At 37.8% G+C, this 19,838-nt stretch overlaps 1 protein-coding gene across 20 annotated transcripts in view; it reads left to right on the top strand.

Moving 5' to 3' along the window:
* The window catches only part of FIP1L1 (factor interacting with PAPOLA and CPSF1), a 43,669-nt gene continuing 23,831 nt past the window's right edge, over positions 1-19,838 (top strand). For 5 of the 20 annotated variants that reach the window (XM_059817626.1, XM_059817638.1, XM_059817634.1 and 2 more), the window contains exons 1-9: positions 1-112; positions 885-924; positions 3,285-3,342; positions 6,832-6,935; positions 8,269-8,271; positions 9,126-9,187; positions 9,381-9,488; positions 10,608-10,738; positions 13,378-13,487. In XM_059817626.1, coding sequence (XP_059673609.1) covers positions 1-112; positions 885-924; positions 3,285-3,342; positions 6,832-6,935; positions 8,269-8,271; positions 9,126-9,187; positions 9,381-9,488; positions 10,608-10,738; positions 13,378-13,487 — 728 coding nt within the window. Of the gene's footprint in view, positions 113-884; positions 925-3,284; positions 3,343-6,831; positions 6,936-8,268; positions 8,272-9,125; positions 9,188-9,380; positions 9,489-10,607; positions 10,739-11,020; positions 11,090-13,377; positions 13,488-19,838 lie in introns of all 20 variants that reach the window. The other 15 variants (XM_059817629.1, XM_059817627.1, XM_059817636.1 and 12 more) reach the window with 8 other exon arrangements.

A 19,838-nucleotide genomic window follows, 5' to 3' on the forward strand; every position in this document is an offset into this window, starting at 1 on the left:
ATGTCTACCGGCGAGGTTGAGCGGCTGTCGGCGGACCTCGGCGGGGCCGCCGGGGACGAGGAGGAGGAGTGGCTCTATGGCGGTACGGACCTTCCCAGACCCCCGTCCCCAGGTCACCTCTCCTACACGCCGGCCCGGCACTTTGCCCCGCCGAGGCGGCGGAGCCGGGGGGGGGGGGGGGGGGCGGTGGAGGGGTGGAAGGGGGTAGGCCGCGGCGTGCGCCGGCTCACCAGGCCGGCCTGTGGCTGAGCACGGCCCGCACCTGCCCGCCGAGCCGGGCTGGCCGGCGGCCGTTTAAAAGGGTCCCCCGTCCCGCCACCCCCGCGGCTGCTCAGTCCCCTCCTCCTGGCCAGCCCTCCGGTGGTGCCGTCCGGGGCCTGTGCGTGGCCCCCTCCCCGCCGCCGCGGCGGTGGCTCCCTACCCCCTCCCCCGCGGGCGTGCTGCTACCGGTCTCTCCGGGCCGCGCAGGCCGAGGCGTGCTGGGCCTCCGCGGCGGGAGGCCCGCATGGCGCTCCTGCCCCACACGCACCCCACACGACCGAGCCTCTTCCCAGTACCCCCCTGCCCGGGCTCTCAGCGTTGAAGCACTGAAGCAGCCTTAACCTTTTATGCATAAACTTTCTTTGCGACTTTAGGGACTTTCTTTACGTTGAAATCATAATGAACCCTGTAAACTAAACCCTGCCCCTGTGGTGGACCTGTCAGTACCGAGCACTGTGAGGGCTCAGGGGTCTGCTCAACTGATTTCACAATTGAAACGTTATGAAAATGTCTCAGTAATAAACTGGAGAGTTGCCTAATAATCTGCATGGCAAGATATCTGTCACAGTTGGTATTCAGGGGATTTTATTCTTAACTACTGTGTTTCTTTTCTCTTGTGGTAGATGAAAATGAAGCAGAGAGACCAGAGGAAGAAAAATCTAGGTGAGTATCTTGACAACTGGAAGTCTTGTAGCGTTGCTGCACAAAAGTTATATTCATTACTTTCTTCCCAGCTGCGTGGAAGTCCATAGTGCTTGAACACACTCTGGTGTCTTTGAAAATCCCCTTGAGATAGTATGTTTGGTCTGCTAGAATGACTTAGTTTTTCTATGAAATGGTTTTACCTGTGAAATTGGGACACTTGAGTATGAAAGTTATTTTAAGTTTTAACTGTATGGGCAGCAGTGGCTCCTCCAAAATGCCAACAGGTCTTTTATTTCTGTAATCATTGTGCTTTGCAGCCTTAGTAATGGATCAGGACTTCATTTGTTCTAGATAATTTAGAAATTAAAAGACAGTCTGTCTCCCAAAGAGTTTGCAATGTGGTTACAAAAAGAGGAATACAAGGAAGCAGTGGAAGATTGCCAGCTAGTTTGATGTGCGGTTGGCATAACACATCTACTTAGGGTTTTGGGGTTGTTTTTTTTTATTAGTAAGAGAGTATTTGAAAGAAATCTAGAAAAAAAACTTTGGAAGTATTTGGGGGAGCCTGCTTGAGTTACAAGGAGCTGTATGAGAGAAAGCACAAAGATGCTCCTTTGGAAATTTAGCTAAGTTGATGGAGGTTTGTAGCAAGGACTGACTGGGAATGGGAATCAGGCTCTCATACTGAATGAAAGAAGCCTCACAATCGATGAACTATGGAAATTATTGATTGTCAAGATAAATAAAGAGGAAGCCAATGCAGGAAAACATGTATTGTTGTTTTCTACAAGTGCTTCCAGTCAAGAGATTTTTTTCAATGAGAACTGTTGAATTTAGTTACCTGTGGAGTACTTCTTGTCCATAAGCTTTCTCAGTTGCTTTTTTGAACTGACGTCAGCTTTTGACAGGCACAGTGTGATATAGCAGTAAAGACCTCCACCACTTGGCTACGTATGATATCGTTTTGAAGCAGCTACTAGAGGCAATTATTTGATTCCCGTTAGTTCTTACAGTATAAGAAGAAAGAGTTCTTTCCTGTCACCTTTTCCATGTCACTTAGAAGTTTTCTAGACCTCTGTTGCATTCGTCTTGAATCATCTCCTTTCCAGGTCAAAGAATTCTAATTATTTATTTGTTCTTTATTTGGAAGCTATTCCATATCAATTGGTTCCTTGTGTTGAGTTACCTTTTTTTGACCTGGCACTTTTTGTCAGTATTACTGTTGTTTAAGAAAATTATTTGCATGGCAACCAAAATGATCTTTATAAACAGTGGTGTTCTACTCCAGTTTCTGGTCAATAGTGTCTAGCCTGGCATTTGGCTGCCTCAGTACATTGTTATGGACTAAAAAACTTATGCATCTTATGAGTTGTGTTTGGCAGTCTGGAAGTGTGGTGGCAGTTTACCTATTAAAAGTTTTGGTCTCTGGCCTCTCAGTTTTGTCATTCTTCATGTATATAAAAACCATGAGGTTTTATTCAGGTTCTGTAGCTAGTCTGTCATTTTACTGGGTGATGAAGTGAAATGGTCAAGCTTGAATCCTGGGGCCATACCTGGGCTGTGTTGGGGTTTGGTGCAATGCTCATGAGTGGGTATTTTGCCAACGGAAGATGGGATCAAAATAATTCTATTCGATAAAAATTGGCAGTTACTCCCTCCATTTCAGAAATATCTTTTCAGTGAAAGAATATTGTTTCTAAATGGCTTCCTGCTTACTCTGCTATTTGTGGTGCAACATCCTAACAAGTTAATGGAACTGTGGAAATTAAGATATTGCTGTGTGAGAAACAGCAGTAGGTAAGCCCAATGAGACAGCTCGTTTGCATGGATTTGACAGTGTTGGTCATTTTAGATGGACCATTAGTTTTAGAATTTTCACAGTTTTCAGTCTACAGTTAAAATACAATTGAATCCATCATTGAATTATAGCTATTCCATATGGTGGAAGAAAATTTCACAATGCAGATGTGGGATTTTGCAACATTACCTATGGGTTCCTAAATGGTTTTTCCTTTATGTCTTTGAAAAGTGTCAATCTGCAGGGGGGGAAAAAAAAGCTGTTATTCTCCCTTCGTATATTATGAAAGATTTCACTTTGATTTCAAAAGAGGATCCAGGTGTAGTGCCTTATTACTTCCAACTATTCTACAAACATCCAGTTAGTATGATTTATGATAGATATTATCCTGCTAATATAAAGTTATATTCATCTAGAAATTTTTTTAATAATTTTTTTTCATTAATGCAGAAGATAGCTGGAGCTTTGGCTCTTCTCTGGAATGATGTAGCAAGGCTTTTTTCATCATTAGCTGATATGTGTGAAATAATATGTGCATAAATACCTAGTTTCATCTTTTTCCTGTCTGTTTTTGTTTAAGTGCTCCACCCCCACCTGGAAATGAAGAGGAAGCTGCAGAAAATGGCGTTGTGAAAACGGTAGTTTTAAATGTGTTTTTGAAATACTGCTTTAATTTGTTTTGATTTATGGGGTATTCGTAATTTGGCTAGGAATTATAATTAAATGAATTAATGCGTAAGTGTACGCCTTTGATTTTTTTTTTTTTCTGAAAGGTGTTTGACACTATCTGCAGAAACTCTGTAGAAATTACTAAATTACAAAATCCAATTTCCAGCTGCAGTCCAGTTTTTAAGTGTAACTTACAGAAAATAAATGAGTGGTACTTCCAGTTTTTTGTCGGGGAAAGACTGTGCTTCCAGACAGCTGTCTTTTCTCAAAGACATAATTTTCAAAATGAGATACTGTCTCTGTTTTTCCTCACTGATAGGAAAATAAAATCCTCTGATAATTTTTCTTTTTTGAACATGATAAACAACCAGCATTTGCAGACCTATGTGAAAATACGGGTCAAGAGATGAATTACACGTGCCTTTCAGAGGCAACATAACAGACTTGTTTGGTAGTAGTCTTCAATGTTCAGTATGTCTTTTAACTTCAGTGTTAGTATGATGAAGGAGAGGACCAGGAAATGAAATTTACAGTTGCAATGTTGATAAAAGGCCTGAGTTTACTGTGAATGGGAACAGTTTAAATCCGTTCTGTGAAAAAAATTGTAATTTTACCTCACTGGGATCTTTTAGCTGGTATCTTGCAAGAATTCTCTTAATTGATGCAGAAACCATTATCTTGATATTTGTGCAAGTTTTAAGGACTGACCTCTCTCAAAAGTTTATTCTTTTTTAATAAGTTTAATATTTTATTTATGAAAGATATTACAACTTATGTAAAGTTGGGGAAAAAAACTTACAAAAACTTAATTCATTTGTTTAAACTGAAAAGCTCTTCGTTTTCAGTGCACCAGAGGCTTTTTGTGCTGATGCTAACAATGTAAGTGGGCAGTAGATTTAATATGTTAGGTACAAGGAGACAATAGTATACTTTTTCGGACTTGCTGATCTTAAAATATTTCTGAAAATCCTCATTGGTGCAGTTTCCTTGTACTTGCATATCTTGTGTTTTTCACGTATATAAAGCCTAGCATTGTTAGGATATAGTTAGAACATCTCCATAAAATTGAGAACTTCATGGTAAAAGGTGAACATGAAGGGTCAGCAGCAACCTAGAAAAATGGATGGTGTTCAAGTTGGTTGACTAAGAAAAGGTGACTATTTCTGTGAGGAGGGAACTAAGAAATCATTGTTTATAAGTTAAATTGGTTTTGGTTGAAAAAGTACGTGCTCCAGACAAAATTTTATTTTCTGTTCGATGCATTTGTAATGGCTCTCTGCTGTGTGGGTTGCCTGGTGTGTGAGAGAATGGTGAACCTGTACTTTTCAGCAGTGGGGCACTGAAGGACTGTCTCTGTCTTCAGGTGTCGTTCACAGAATATCTATACTGATCTAGACTTCCCCCGCCCTTGCTTAGACTCTTAATTGTTACGTAAATTATATTGATGTTGTATAGCAAGGATGGACTGCATTCCAACATCTTACCTTCTGTGCAGCTGCTTATTTTTGTCTAATTTATGTACCAGGCAAGTTAATAGATGATACAATATGTAAGGGCTAGAGCTCAGCTGTGCTTGGATAACTGCAGGTTATCTGGGCAGAATCAACTCGGCTTTGGTATGTTCAGCCTCTTGCTGAAGGATTCGACCAGTATGTGAATAAGGGTGATCAGGTTGATGAAGTTCACTTGGATTCCACCACGTTTTTGAAGAAGTTCCTCACTGAAGGATTTTTAGAAAACTAAGCAGCTGTAGGATGAGTCCCACATGGATAATTGATGTGTGAAAGATAGAAAACAGAGGGTAGAAGTAAAGGTTCAGTTTTCACAGTGAAGGAAGGTCACCTCTAGTGGGGATTCTCTGGAAAGTTGTGCATAACCTGTGCTGTTTAATGTGTTTATAAATTACTTGGAAAAGGGATAAGTTGTGGGATTACAAGTTTTCTGATGTAACAAAGTTATTCAAGATAGTAAGAGCAAGGACTGTCTGTGAACAGACTGGTTAATAAATGGTTATTGAAATTCTGTATAGAAAAAGAAAAGTGATGTTTATGGGAGGAAAAACGGGTGTACAGATAAAATGGTGGTCTCTGAGCTGATCATTACCATTTAGGCGGGACGCGCTAAAATACGTAGAAAGATCCATGAAATTGACAGTTAACTGCTTGTCTGGAGTGTAAAAAGCAGTTAAACCTTGGGATGTAGCAGAAAATGAATAGAGAACAAAATGGAAGATACCATGATACCAGGAATTCATGGTTCAGTTGCACCGTGAATTCTGTGTGCTGTTCTGTTCCCCTCATGTCATGAAGGCTTTACTTCAACTGAAGAAAGTTGAGAGAAGAGCAGCAGCAAGAGCAGCTGTTCCGTACAAGGAACAGCTAGATAGACAAGGACATCTCAGCCTGGAAGACAGGCATACGTAGGATGTGATGGAGGTTAACAAAATCATGTATGGAGAATATAAATAAGGACTGACTCCTCACAGTCCCTTCCAGATGAGAACTGGGACTGTTAAATGAAAGTCGTAGGAGCCAGGATGAAAACAAGTAAGAGGTTGGATCTTCATGCAGTAGACGGTGCTATGGAACTCCTTGCCAAAGAGAGTGTCGCTGCTGAAAGCTTATATGAGTCCAAGGGAAGTCTGGGCAAGTACTAGAGAAAGATCCATTGGGGGTTACTAAATAGACAAACCATAACTGGCTTAGGAAATGCCCTGAGCTGATAACAATCAGCAGCTGAAGGAGTGTTAGGGAGGAGCATCATACATGTTTGCCCTGTTTTTTCTCTCCCCTGTGGTCTCTGGGAGGGGAAAACCAGAACAAAACACCAAAGAAACCCAAAACACTGGACTAGATGAACTCTTGGTATGAGCTGGCATGACTGTTTTATTTACCAGGAAGCTTGAATGTGATGGGATGGAACAGCATGCAGTGTGCTCTTGTATCAGTTTTTTCAGCCTGTTTGCTGAAAAATCTCAAGCATTTTATATAGTTTACTGATGTTTGGAACTGAATAGATTTCTCTCAAGGGCAGTGTTCATCTGCAACTGGAAAAATGTTTATTTGAGTTACTCTGGATAAGTAATTGAGGATGGCAAGAAGCTAGTCTGGCATGTCTTTAAGTTCTTTCCTGAGTGACAAGGTAAGAACAGAACCGGTGTGTATGAGCTAGATAGAGGGAAGAAGGATATTACATAGTGGAAACCATTCTGTGCTTATTTAGGAAATGTCATGTTTCAGAAACAGAAGCTTAGTATTAAAAATACTTCCCTATTTTGATCCAGATGTTTCAGATACTTGTAGCATGACCCTCCTAAATTTACTGTTAATGCTACTCAGCTCTGAGGAGAATTTTCTTCTTCCAAAGATTTCTAGAACGGATAGTTTTGTCTGGGTTATTTTTCCGCTGTAAAGGTAGGTGACTGCTTTTTGTCTAAGCAATGACTTTTTCTTTTGTAGAAGGTGGCAGAGGCTGAGGATGACAGTGATAGTGATAGTGATGATGATGAAGATGATGTTCAAGTCACCATAGGGGATATTAAAACAGGAGCTTCACAGTATGGGTAAGTTATTTGCAAACATTAACTGGGAGAAACTTTCTAGATTACGTTTAATTACTAATTCAGTCTCTTTAATACTTTAATGTCAAATTGTATGCATAGTTAGTCTCAACTTGGGGTTTTTTTAGCTTTTTGATAATATTTTTAATGATACAGTGATGAAAACAAAGAAAAGTGAAATGAAATCAATGAAATGTCTTCAAGGAGGAGCTGTTGTACAAATTAAATTCTGTTTTCAGATTTTGAGAAATAATTGGATTAAGTTTGTAAAGTAGAGAGTTGGCTTTTATTATGGAATGGGCTATGTTACGTAGGATTTTTAGGGTTGTTACTGTGACAGTGACATTTTTGTTGCAAATGGTAGAGTGGTAAGCACAGAGACCATCACAAACATTTGTCCTTGGTCCTGTTTGTAATGGATACAGTTCTAATTAGACCTCTGTAGTTTCAATTTTCTTTTGATGTTCTCAAATAAGATTTTAATGTACCTCAGGATGGAGCTGCCAGTCTCTGGAGATAATCTCTCAAGATCATGGTTTAGTCATTTGTACCATACAAGAAATTTTTTGCTACTGTTGTTGCTCCATATTCCTTCTTCTCTTGATAAAGGGTTTGTTTTTCACTGAACACCTTTGAACAGCGTTAATTTTTCATTACGTGGAAGTTTTCTGAGGGAAGTGGTTTGCTTGTTTGTCTTGGCAATCCTAATGTTTTTATGCTTATTAAAACCAGTGTTACTAGGGCATCATTTCTTAATAGAACTATGACAGGTCTGCAGGTAGGTCTGACTTATGTATATTATTGTGTTCTTAACTTCAAAATGCAGGTGATTTATTAGTTTTTGAAACATAATATTTTTAAACTTTCAGTATTTCATATCCTAAACTAACTGTGCCAATCAATGTAGTATAAAAAATAGCAATTCTTTCAGTTCTTTGTCTGCTTTCAATAACTTGCAGTATGCTTGTGGTGTAGGCAGTGACCTTAAATTTTGTGGGACTAAAGCAAAGCTAGATTTATATTCTCAGTGATTTGCTGGTGCTCTTTCCATGAATACAGAAAACAGTGAGCGGATGATCCTAAATCTAATTAGAGTTGAAAGTTTTATGAAGAAATGGTTGTTTTCTGAAAAACCTTTTTTCTGGGCAAATTGGACAGAAAGTTCATGGAAGGGCAGTAATCTAAAACAATCTCAACATTGCTGTTCATTTTACCTTCAGTATAACAAGTTCCTTTTATAGGATTAAATGATTTTTCACATAGTAGTCAACTGCTGTTTTAAAAAAAACATAAGATTTGTTTGAAAGTCATGCACAAATACAGCATGGCAGATCAGAAGGTTAAATGTTTTGTGTCAGTTTTGTACTCTTGTAGTACTTGAACGAAAACTAAAACTGCACAGAAGCGGTACTGTAACCTATACACTGCCTTCTAATTATATGCTAATTTTACTATATTAGTGGGTTGATACCACCTGTGAGGATAAGCTACATTGCACACAAATGGTAGTGAAAGCTGGCTCTTAATGTTCCGAATGAACAATACTGTAATTCCTAAGGTAGGTAAATCAGTTCAGTATCTTGATTTCTAAGTGCATTTTTATGAAGAAGTCTCAAGTATTTTAGAAAGTGGAATGTTACATACTTTTCTGTTGGTCACAAGGATAGGTGATTGCTAGAAAAGTACATTGAAACAGACAGCCTTTCAATCATTGTAGAGAAATGCTTGTATTTTCCACTTCTGTACAGATTAAATGAAATAATTATGAAAAGAGAAAAGGATCTGTCTAAACCCTTTCCATTTTTTTCTTCATTTTGTTTTTACTCTAATCCCCAGAGTGTCGTCTGTATCCCTAAATGAATTGCATTTTTCCTTTCTCTCTTCTTCTGGTTCTGTCCATTCTTGTTTCTATCAAGGTCTTTATCCTTTCAACTCAGGAAGAGTGACTGGGACTTGCTTCACAACTGTTTATTAGTTGGAGAAGTTGCTACTGAGCATAGAAAGGTACACTCTCTTCCTCCTAGGCTGATCTCTTTACTTTTACAGTGTTACCAGCTTGGAAAGCTAGAGATTCAGGATGGTGGTTGAGCCTGGGTCCAGTGTATTTCTGGATCTAGCTAACTCTTGTTTTGTGTTTTCTTCTGTTTTAAGAGTTTTCTCTGTCTAATTCAGTTTTGTTAATTTTTTTTTAAGTTATGGAGCGGCACCTGTGAATCTCAATATTAAGACAGGAGGACGAACTCATGGATCTTCTGGTAAGAAAATTTACACAGTAATGTTAGTAAAAATGCAAAAAAAAAATGTTTGATTGCTTTGGATGAAGGAAATAATTTTCACTTCCAAAACTTGATAAATTTAAATCTGGCTTTCTATTTTAAGTGTGTTACAACTGTTAAAACTCTGTTGGGTAGAGACAGAAGGCTCTAACTTTCTAACTTTTCTTCATAGGTGCAAAAGTTAAAGGGGTGGATCTAGATGCACCAGGGAGTATTAATGGTGTGCCACTTCTGGAAGTAGATCTAGATTCTTTTGAAGATAAACCTTGGAGAAAGCCAGGTAATGCTCTGGTTTACCTTAACTGATATGTAGGTATTCAGTAGGTTATGTTAATAGTAATTCCTGTTTAGTGCATGTAGCTGTTATCTACCCTATTGCTAGAAGATACTGTACAATATAACTTGGAAAAAGCACCTAAGTTACGTGTTGCCTTTGTGCTGTGCCACAGAGTGTGTGAGTGTGCTGTGTTTCTTGATATGCATCCTGCACATATGTCAGCAAAAAGAGACTGTTGGACATGCCCTTTATGTTTTTTTAAAATACATGTATATCCTCAACTCTCCTTGGAAATCTGTATTTCTGTGGAGATCACTGCCATTGGTTTGTGCCATAGGACAGAAGATAAAGCAGAACGGAAAATAGTTCTAGCAGGTTTGAGCATGGAGAATGGTGAAACATAGCTGCTTGTGCTTCTTCGTGTTCATGCATAGACGCCCATAAGGTTTGAAAAAGCAGCTGGTACCACATGGGCTTTCCATAAGTCTCCTGTGTGTATTGTCTGGTTGGCTCAAGTGATTTGGCCAGACTTGTTGGTTGTTTTTCTTTTTTAGTGGAAGTACATCAGTGTTTGTATATTGCTTTGGCAATGCAAATAGTGTCTACAAAATGGAAAAAAGAAGCCTTTCATAATATTCTGGTGTTTGAACTGTTAGCTATTTGGAATACATTATGTGCATTTGAGTTATGTCTGGTCTCTCTCTTACAATAAAAATATGTCATGGCATCAAATGAAACTAGGAGTCAAAACAAAATGAGGAGTCAAATACAGAACAAGCAAAAGGGAGTGGTTCTTCACTGAACATACAACAAACCTGTAGATCTTACATTTATCCTATTGTAAAGATACAGGGATTATAATATTCTATGATATTCTGTAGGTATCTACTCTTGATCCCTGAGACAAGGTGATAGGCAAGATAACTCTTTCTGACTGAATTTTAATGTCTTAGCAATGAATACTTTTATGTTTACTGATGTAAGACTGTACTGTACATTTCAGTAGTGTTTTTAGATCAATACCTAATCCATTTTGATGTTCTAAATAGAGGTGTATGTATGTTCAGTAAAGAAAAGATTAACTTTGTGATGTCCTAAAAACTTACGCTTTTCTATTTAAAGGGGCTGATCTCTCTGATTATTTCAACTATGGGTTCAATGAAGACACCTGGAAAGCTTACTGTGAAAAACAAAAGAGAATACGAATGGGTCTTGAAATTTTACCAGTTACCTCAACCACAAATAAAATTACGGTAATTAGTACAACTTTTGTGGTATTCTACGTGCTTTTTTCCCTGTAAAGCTGCTTGTGTGTCATAAGCTTTGTTCTGCCCAGTTCAGTGCATTTGTTAAAGAGTTTGCACCTGACTCCCTGCCCCAAGTCCAGAGTGTTCCTGTGTTGCTTTACTGGCAATTTGTGTGGATAGTGTGACAGACGAGCTACAGCTAGATTGCATCTGTACCATTATTCAGATTGTGGCCCATCACTTAAGAGTTGTATGGTATCTTAATGGGCAATGTGTTATTTAACTTAGGCTGAAGACAATGCTATGGAAGTAAGACCAAGTGCAGAGATTCTCGATGGCAGATACCATCTTTTTAAGGTGAATTTTAGTAAACTTTTGTTGGTTGCTCTCATTTTTGTTGAGTATTGCTTCCCATGCCACCACAGACTGATAGAAGAACAACTGAAATGGACATAGCCATTATTTCAAACTCTCATCTTACATCAGTGACTTTCTGCATATGTCACAAAATGCTGATTAAAAAGCGTTGCTTTGTTCGTCACCCTTCTACAAGCACGTGAGTTAGTGGCCTGGTGAACTAACAAATTTCCCAGTGAAACTAATTTTTCTTTATGTGATGGTTTATTTTTAGTTGTAGTGCATTTGTTTGTGCAGATAAAAGAATTTGTGCAGATGTGCTGGGGAAGCTTTTGTAGATTATGGCATGTTTATTTTTCCTGTGGCCTTGTAGCTCTTACTGTGTTTTGTAACACTTATCCTTGGCAACTCTGAGATGTGAAAATCAATCTTCCATATTTTTCGGTTGTCCTTTTGGGATTAGATGGCAATAAATCAAGTTATATATAATATTTTTCTGTTTGGAAATGCTAATTTTCAGAGAGCAGAAAAATCTGTATGACAGGATTTATCTTAAGGACTGAACGTTATTTTTTTTAACTTTTTCTCATTTACTCTTTCGTTTGATACTAAGGTTGAAATTAAAATACAAAGGTTATTTATTTTGCTTATTTTCAATATGCAGTCATTTTTTGTTTTGAACTATCATTAAACTGACTTGGAACTGTTTGTTGCTTTCTTCTGTATGCTTCTGTGACAGAAGTGTCAATTGCAGACAGGTATTTTTGTTTACCCTCATATGCTACTTGAGGGTATCCAGTCAGTTTTACTTTATCTTAGCAAGAACAGATCAGAAGCTCCCCAGGGCTTTTTGCCTTCCTCAGTTGTCATTATAATCATGTTATGGAATGGTGGAAATGGTGGGCAATGGGAGTTAAGATTTGCAGCTGACAACTACACTCTGAAACTTCTCTGAACTGTTGTCCTGAGGGAAGAAGGATAAGTATTCCAAACCAAAGCTTCCCCTATTTCTAGCTCAATATTGACTGGGGGTCCAGTGATCAAACAGTACAGATAATAATTGTGTTGTAAGAGTTTGTCATGTGTTTTACAAGGAGTTTACGTATAATTATTAAATGATTTAATTAACTTTTTTCCCACTCTTCTGAAATTCTAAATCTCATGTAGTTTACATGGTATGTTTGGATTAATCTTCGGTAACTGGCAAGGCTTTGTCTCCTACATTTTCCAGTTACTCATTAATTAATAGAAGTCTTTCAGATTTTTCAGATAAATACTTAAACCAAACCTCTAAAGTATTTTTTTTTTTTTCATATTTCTGGATACTAAGGTTAAGATTTTTTTAAGTTAAAAATTGAATTAAACTATTTATGTGCATTTTTGTGGGTTTGGGAAAGAGGTGCCTGTGTTTAGAAGTGAGATTCTACAAAAGCTTAGTAGTTCACTTGCTTACAAGAAGCTGTGAGATCACAGCCTGTATGATGTTATACCATGAGTGAACTAGCTGTGTAGAGTGATGTAGCTATGTGGTTGGTACAGTGTGACTGTCTTTAAAAACTGAATCGGTACAGGTTTGTCTTTAATACTAACCCATGTAGGTTTTTTTCTTTCATGTATAATGTGCTGTTGAAGTCAGATACTTGCACCAAAGGTCTTGTATAGCTTTAATAACGTGTCTCTGGAATTTTGCAGTACTTCAGAAACAGTAATATGTTTTTGAAGTATTCAATCTGAACTAATGAAAAATCTTCTAAAGTTTGCATAACCCAGAGTATGAGGTGACTTCCCGGTATGGCTCGGAAATTAAGTAGTTACTAGATCTCATGGTCAGTATGGCAGACAGAGAAGCCACTCGGTTTCTTGTCTCATGGTTTGTTGTTGGGTAGCAAACTTTTTAGATATCTCTGTCGTTAAGATTATGATGATTTTTTTTTTAATAAGTTTGCTTCTTTTAAAAATTAAGATGTTATTTTGTTTATATAGGAAATTCTACAAGAAAATCAGTTTGGTCTGTTCATGTCCAAATCAAATGCTTGGAAAATAAGTATTAAAACTGTAATCTTCTGTAATAATTTGTTCTCTGGCATACTGCTTCTTATATATATTAAATACAATACTTAAGTAATATATCCTTATAAAATATGGAATTTTACTAGCTGTGCAAAGGTGACAGTTTTTAAAAAAATATGATTAAAGTTGGACTGACTTTGTGTTGGCTATGTTTTATGTTGAATGTTTGGGTTACTACACTTCTGCGGTTAAACTAACGATAAAACGTTATTTTGAAGGTACAGCAGGGCAGAACTGGAAATTTGGAGAAAGAGTTGGCAGTGCAGTCGACCAAAGCTGATTTCACATCTCCTCCTGCCTTATTCAAATCAGGAATTCCAACAAACAGGTCAGTTAGACAGCTGTAAATCAAGACCAAAAAACTTCTTATACTGTTACTTCTATGTATTTGAAGTTCATGATTTTTGTAGGAAAAAAGGAAAATATGTTTCTGTAGCAGGTAGAAATGAGAGGAAGAGTGATCCTAATCACTTTTAGCCTTCAGTCACGACTACACATGAATGCTATGCTACCTTCTTGGCTGTTCAGGAAAGTAGGAGGAAAGGGGAGAAAAAAACGCAGGACCAAATAACAAGGCAGCTATAAAAATCCTGGTGTTGATGTATGACACCATGTTTTTTGTGTAGAATTAGATAGGCTAACAAAGTGTTTCTAGCTAGTGTCTTTACGGGTATTAGCTAACACACCTTTTCAGTTAAACAAGACAGAATTGGACAGCTATGACGTCAATAACTAAAAGGATTCCTGGAACCCAGCCTCTTTCCTGCAAGGTAGCTTTAGCTTCTCCATATTTGAATATTTTGCTATACTTTCTTTGAAATGAGAGAGATTATTTCCTTACTAGGGTTTCTTCCCCTCCTTTTCCCAGCCCTAGGCTTTAATAAGTTCTGTCATTTATTTCTAAGCTACTACTGTTTGATACCTGGCACTTGGTTTAGTATGAATCCATGCTTCTGCTTTACTTAGTTACCAAGTGATCCTGTTTAGGAGTTTTGGTTCTGTGCAGATTAAAAGCCATTGTATTATAAACGATGTTAAGAGAGGTAGAGCAGGTTGTATGCTTTTGTTATCAACACTTAAAAGATTAGCATCTATGACTTGTCTTTAGTGCTGCCTCCATAAGTACCTTGACTAATTCAGAGGCACTTGTGTTAAATTATTCTATCCTTTACAAGTCAGTTCAACACCCAAATGTATTTCTCTTGGGTGGGGAAAAAAAGTCTTTCTTGATACTCTTGCCTGCATTTTTCTTTCACTCCTAAAATATTCCTCCTGGTAGCCTGACTTCTCTGAGCTGTCAGGTTATACTGCTCTGGTTTAGTAGATTTTAGTTTTTTGGGGTTTTTTTTTTCCCATTTTTCTTTGTCTAAGAAGTAGTAGAAGTCTTCCAAACTTTGTACCAACCCTGTAATTATATTTTTTACTTTTCTTTTCTGAATTGCTTCTGATGTGCGATGTTCTTGTAATGGAGTTCTCAAAATTGAATGTACTATTCACAGGGTAGGGTTTCCAAATCTATATCTAGCACAGGTTTTGTTACAGGATTTCAGTTCTTTAAGCATCTCATTGGTGGACAGACAATCTCTAAAATACTTTAGAAAGTAGTTAATGACCAGGATATTAAAAGGTAGTTAAGCTTAAGGTTGTAGAAAAAATGCATTGCGTAAATTCTGTGATTCTATGAAATTTGCATTTGTTGTAACAAAGCTTAATACAATAAGGTCATACATGTGCATGGCGTAGGCTTCGTAAGTAAAATCTTTGTCGTATGCTCTAGCTAGGATAAATCTGTCTTACTATAGATGTCTTTATACCATATTTTTATGGGATACTTTTTTTTTTTCTGCCTGAAGTTTGCAATCCCAAATTTAAGTGACCATCTTTCGAATGATTTTTAAAGGTTTAAAGTTAGTATATTGGTTGTTAATCATAGCTTTCCTGAGAAATTTAAGACATGTCTGTTTTCTCCAGGAACGTAAGTTTATCTTAGCAGAGGTTGGGAAACCTGTATATCTTTAAGAATGAGAAGCCAGTAAGTGAAGTTGGTCTGTTGTGTAGGTAAAGAGGAAACAAAATGGTACATTTCCAGTTGTATAACTTGTGCATTCCAGTGGTTAGAATAGTTTTTTTCATACACATTTAGTGTGAATACTGTAATTGTAAGTTGTTACAATGGCAAAACTCACTTCTTTCCATACTTAGTATCTGCTCCTTTGGATACATTTGCTTAAAATAAATTCTGTGTAAAGAAAAAGGTATTTCTACTAAGTGGTCAGAAGAGATTTTGAAAGAAAACTGTATGCTCAAAAGTTTGAGAGTAGCTCTGTGAATGACTACGTCTTAACTGTTTAGATTATATATAGCTCTACTTGAATGACTTCTCCAGAATGCAGCTACTATTTTTTGTATATAAAAACCTGTATTGCTAATTTCTTTATAACCAGGCAGTATTTTATAGGATTGGGCTTTATTTTTCTTTAATTAAAAAGCTGATTTTAGGTAGGCAGAAATTTGTCTGCAGTCCAGCTCTTTGATGATTTAAAATAACTGCCTTGATGCCGGGAGGCATTTGCAATAGCTTTGTTGTGAAATTGCTGGAAGCATTTCTCATGTAGCAGTAGAACTTCTGTCAGCTTCTGGCCGTAGCTGATGTATTTGGTGAAAGGGAGGGAAAACTGATGCAACTGGGTATCGCAGCATTGGTATGGGGATTGGTAAGGAGCTGGGCATGAGGAGAAGAGGTACTCAAAGGGCAGAAAAGATAGAGACAGAAGAAAAGAAAGACCTAGGCAATTTTTCTCACCAGAAGCAGCACCTCTTCTCAGTCACAGACAAGCACTGCCTTCAGAAAAGCCAGTTCAGGCATCAGAAAGTGACAGGAACAATATAGGAGGGACAAATCACCTGAATTAAGGTGAGGGGCGGGGGGCGGAAATCGGGGCATGAGTCTAATTTAACGTTTTAATTCCCCATTTATAGTCAGGGCTACAACATCTCTTCGCAGATGATTTTACACATACCTATTGCAGCATGTATTTCTCTTTAATGGGAAGTCTGAGGACAGATAGTGGTTTTTGCTTTTTTTCATCTGTTTGTAAACAAACATTGAAATAATTTTGTGCCTACTGCTTTTATCTTTCTAGTTTGAGTACAGTAGGTATTTGCATATGATTGCAATTGAAATTCTCCAAGAAAAAAACATCTCTGAGGTCTAGCAAGAATATTACTGATTACCGATATGGAGGCTGTAGTTTACAAAACAGAAACAGAATTATTGCTCAACAGCAAATAAAAGTTACTAGTTAACTAGAATTGCATCCTAAATGTTTAATTAAAAGAAAAATTCAGTGCTTGTTCATACAACATGTCTGTGTGAGAAATTTTGCTTGAAGTTGTAAACAATGACTGTCTTAATCATAGCTGAGCCTTAGTTGTTTAGAAATGACACCTGAACCTCTTGTCTTGATTCTGTGACATTTAGGGTTGTCGAATAGCATAAAGTGTTGTGTAACCCTGAAGGAGGAGTTAAAAAATAATGGAAAGGGTTTAGTATATGCACATCATATACAAACAGTATGGTATAAAATAGAATATTTGTTCTCTAGAGGTAGTTAATTAAAGATTCATATTGTGTATGGTCACAATTAAGGTAAAAACCTGAAGGAATCTCTTTTGAGTATAGTGCTTTTTAGAACATGAAGAGGATTTGACATATTTCAAACCTGTCCTAACCAGCCAGGTCATAGACATATCTTACTGGTTTCTGGACCAGTCCTTTTCCTTCTGTCATTTTTCAAGGACTGTGAAATAGTATTTCTTCAGTAGCAGAGAAATAAGCAGAAGTTTCATTTAGAAGCTGGATGCAAAACCTGGTATTTTCTCATTCCAGTAATATCTAGAATAGCTCTCCATCACAAAATTTTGGTCTGTCAGAAGCTCTTAGTTTTTTAACCTCCATTTATGGGTTTTGGGTTATTACTAAAGAGTACCTTACATTTAAATTAATTTTGCTTTCAGGGAAATTAGCCTGTCAATGTGATGGGCTATTTATCAGCTTTCTCTGTGCTTGGGCCTTTATGTAAACATGATTTTTATAGAATATGGATTTGTGATATGTCATTACTATGAAAAAAATACAGGTTTCTCTTGCTTAATGAACTAGCCTTGCGAGACTAAATGATGAAAACTCAGATGCTATTTTGAAAACATGTCTATTTCGTATATCAATGATTTCTGTTTTAAATTTGTTTCCTTCTTAATTATATCAGTCAGTGGTAAGTGAGTTCAGCAAAGTTGAGGCTGTCCTCAAGAGGAGGAAAATAAAGCTTAAAACACATGAGCAAGACAAGGAGGAGCACAAGAACATGTTAAATACAGTTTTTAAAGTATGCTATAATTCTTAGACTAGACTATAAGTCTAGTGAATAAATGTGGCATCCAGTAGTTAGACTGTTTCTGCATTCTGAAAAGTGTGTGTGTGTGTGTGGGGGGGGGTCGTCCAAAAAGCAGTTCATTATTTATATTACTTGTGGTGGTGATAAGTGATTTCTGAAGCCATGAATTTGGAAAATAATTGGTTTTGTCTCCGGCCCCGGCCCTCCCCCCCCCCCCCCCCCCTTTCTCTTTTCTCTGTAGAACCTAAATAAACTCATCTTGCCAAATGAGATTGAGATATCTTTCTGAATTAAATCTCCATGGAGGGTGGTATTCATAGTGCAAATAGCTCGTAAATAACCATTCTCTAATTAGAGTGAAATCACTCACTGAGTTGCTGGAATGTTCCTTTCAAGCTACACTTTGTATGAACTCTGCTGTGGGTTCATGTGCATCCCACACGTGTGGATTGCCTTTTTATGTTTGGGTGTATCTATTGGGAATGCATCTGTATCCCAGGTGCCCTGATCGTGTAAGGGACAAACCAAACCCTTTCTTTTCCTTGTATACAGCACTGAGACAGAATCCTAGTAATGCCTGCTTAACATCTTATCACTAAGCTAGATAATGGCTGGGGAGTCTTTGAAATTTCCCCATGTGCCAACTTGCTATGACTTAATCAAGATCTGAGGCTTCAGATTTGCTCCTTTGACAAAACTGGCAAACTGTTAAATTCTGGACACTTCAGATGCCTCTCTTGCCTTTGTGAAGATTACGTTTTTGACAATGGTGTCATCTGCTGCTCTATTTGCAGCTGAACACATGCTTTCTCTTGTTCAATTTCAAGCTCTTTTAGTGGAGTGCTTAATGAAATCGTCATTGCAGTTTTGGAAATGGAGAATTTGTCAAGTTCAAGGTATGATGGCAAATTCCTGAACACATCCATCATTACAAAAATTAAATCTTGTGGCAGCTGTTGGGAAGAACAATGGACATACCACTATAAAACTTTTAAAAAATAATTATAAAGCACCAGCTCAGTGAGAACGAGCGAGCATAGGTGTACTCTTCAGACTCTAGCAAAATTAAGTGAAAGCCCTGTTCATTTCAGTAAAGTTGATGTCTAGGAACCAACTGGTAGTCTAGATTTTCTTCCTTTGATAATGCAGTATTGTATTTGCGCTGCTTCCCAAGCCACAGTTGGTATTATTGTAGTATGGTCGATGCACGTATTACTTTAAAGCCGAGTACTCTTGCATTGGTGTCCATTGCCTATGTTTTCAATGCTGATTCCAAGAGTTGCTGGCAGTGTGCAAACAGTGCAGGAGAAGAAGAGTCTTAATTTGAAGTACATCACTCCCAAGTGGAAGCCCTGTAAAACAGTGGAGCGAGCCAAGCAGGGGGTCACCTGAGAAGGGACTTCTTGCTGTAGGAGAGAGTCACCTGTCATGCACAAGGACTAAAGCTAGGTAAAATGAGTTTTCGAGGGAACGGTTTTAGATAATTAAGAGATGATACCAGTGATGGAGGAGAACCAGTATCTTAGAACTCTGAAACCAAATGAGCTGTCATAGGGAAGACTGAGACAAAGTTTTGTTGGTTTACAAATACTCACTTATCCTTTTGTTTGTTTATTTAGTAATTGTTTTGTAATACCTGTGTTTCCAATTTAGTTACCGAAAGCAAAATAATAAAAATCCAAAGTGCGGCAGTGCTGGAATACTGTGCCAGGCCACTGGGGACAATTAGGAAAACAGGCGTTGATTGTTTCAGGATTTAGACGGAAACAATCTGACTTTTAGGATGGGATGTTAGAAGATCAGAAAATTTCTTAAACTTGTGTTATCCTTGGAGAGGCTGCTGTACAGTATATACTGTTTTAGTTTGCAGATGTGTTCTCAGACTCTTGTACCATTGGACCTTTTTTTCCTTCCAAACTGTTGTGCTTTATGAGCTTGCTTTAAAATCCAGGAGGAAGCTCTAAACCCAGATATTGAAAAGCTCAGAGGACAGGCATTTGGATCATCCTCAGTATGCAGTCTGCCAAGGAACTTTAGATTATCTCTGGGAGATCTAATTGATCCTTCGTGCTCTAGTGTCTGCTGTGTCTTTTTCAGCTGCATTGGAATCTAGGTATTTGAGCAATTAGGGTCAGAGCTATCAGTCTGGCAGAACTTGGAGCCTGTAATCACAACTTCCAGCTGTTCTCCCTGCTATTTGTTTTAATGTGGTTAGTAGTCCACTAGATACAAAAAAATATAAGAACTTGTCTTCTAAGACTAGGAGGATTTTTTTCTTTCTATGG

This window comes from Gavia stellata, chromosome 5, assembly GCF_030936135.1.
Source record: "Gavia stellata isolate bGavSte3 chromosome 5, bGavSte3.hap2, whole genome shotgun sequence".
Lineage (NCBI taxonomy): Eukaryota > Metazoa > Chordata > Aves > Gaviiformes > Gaviidae > Gavia > Gavia stellata.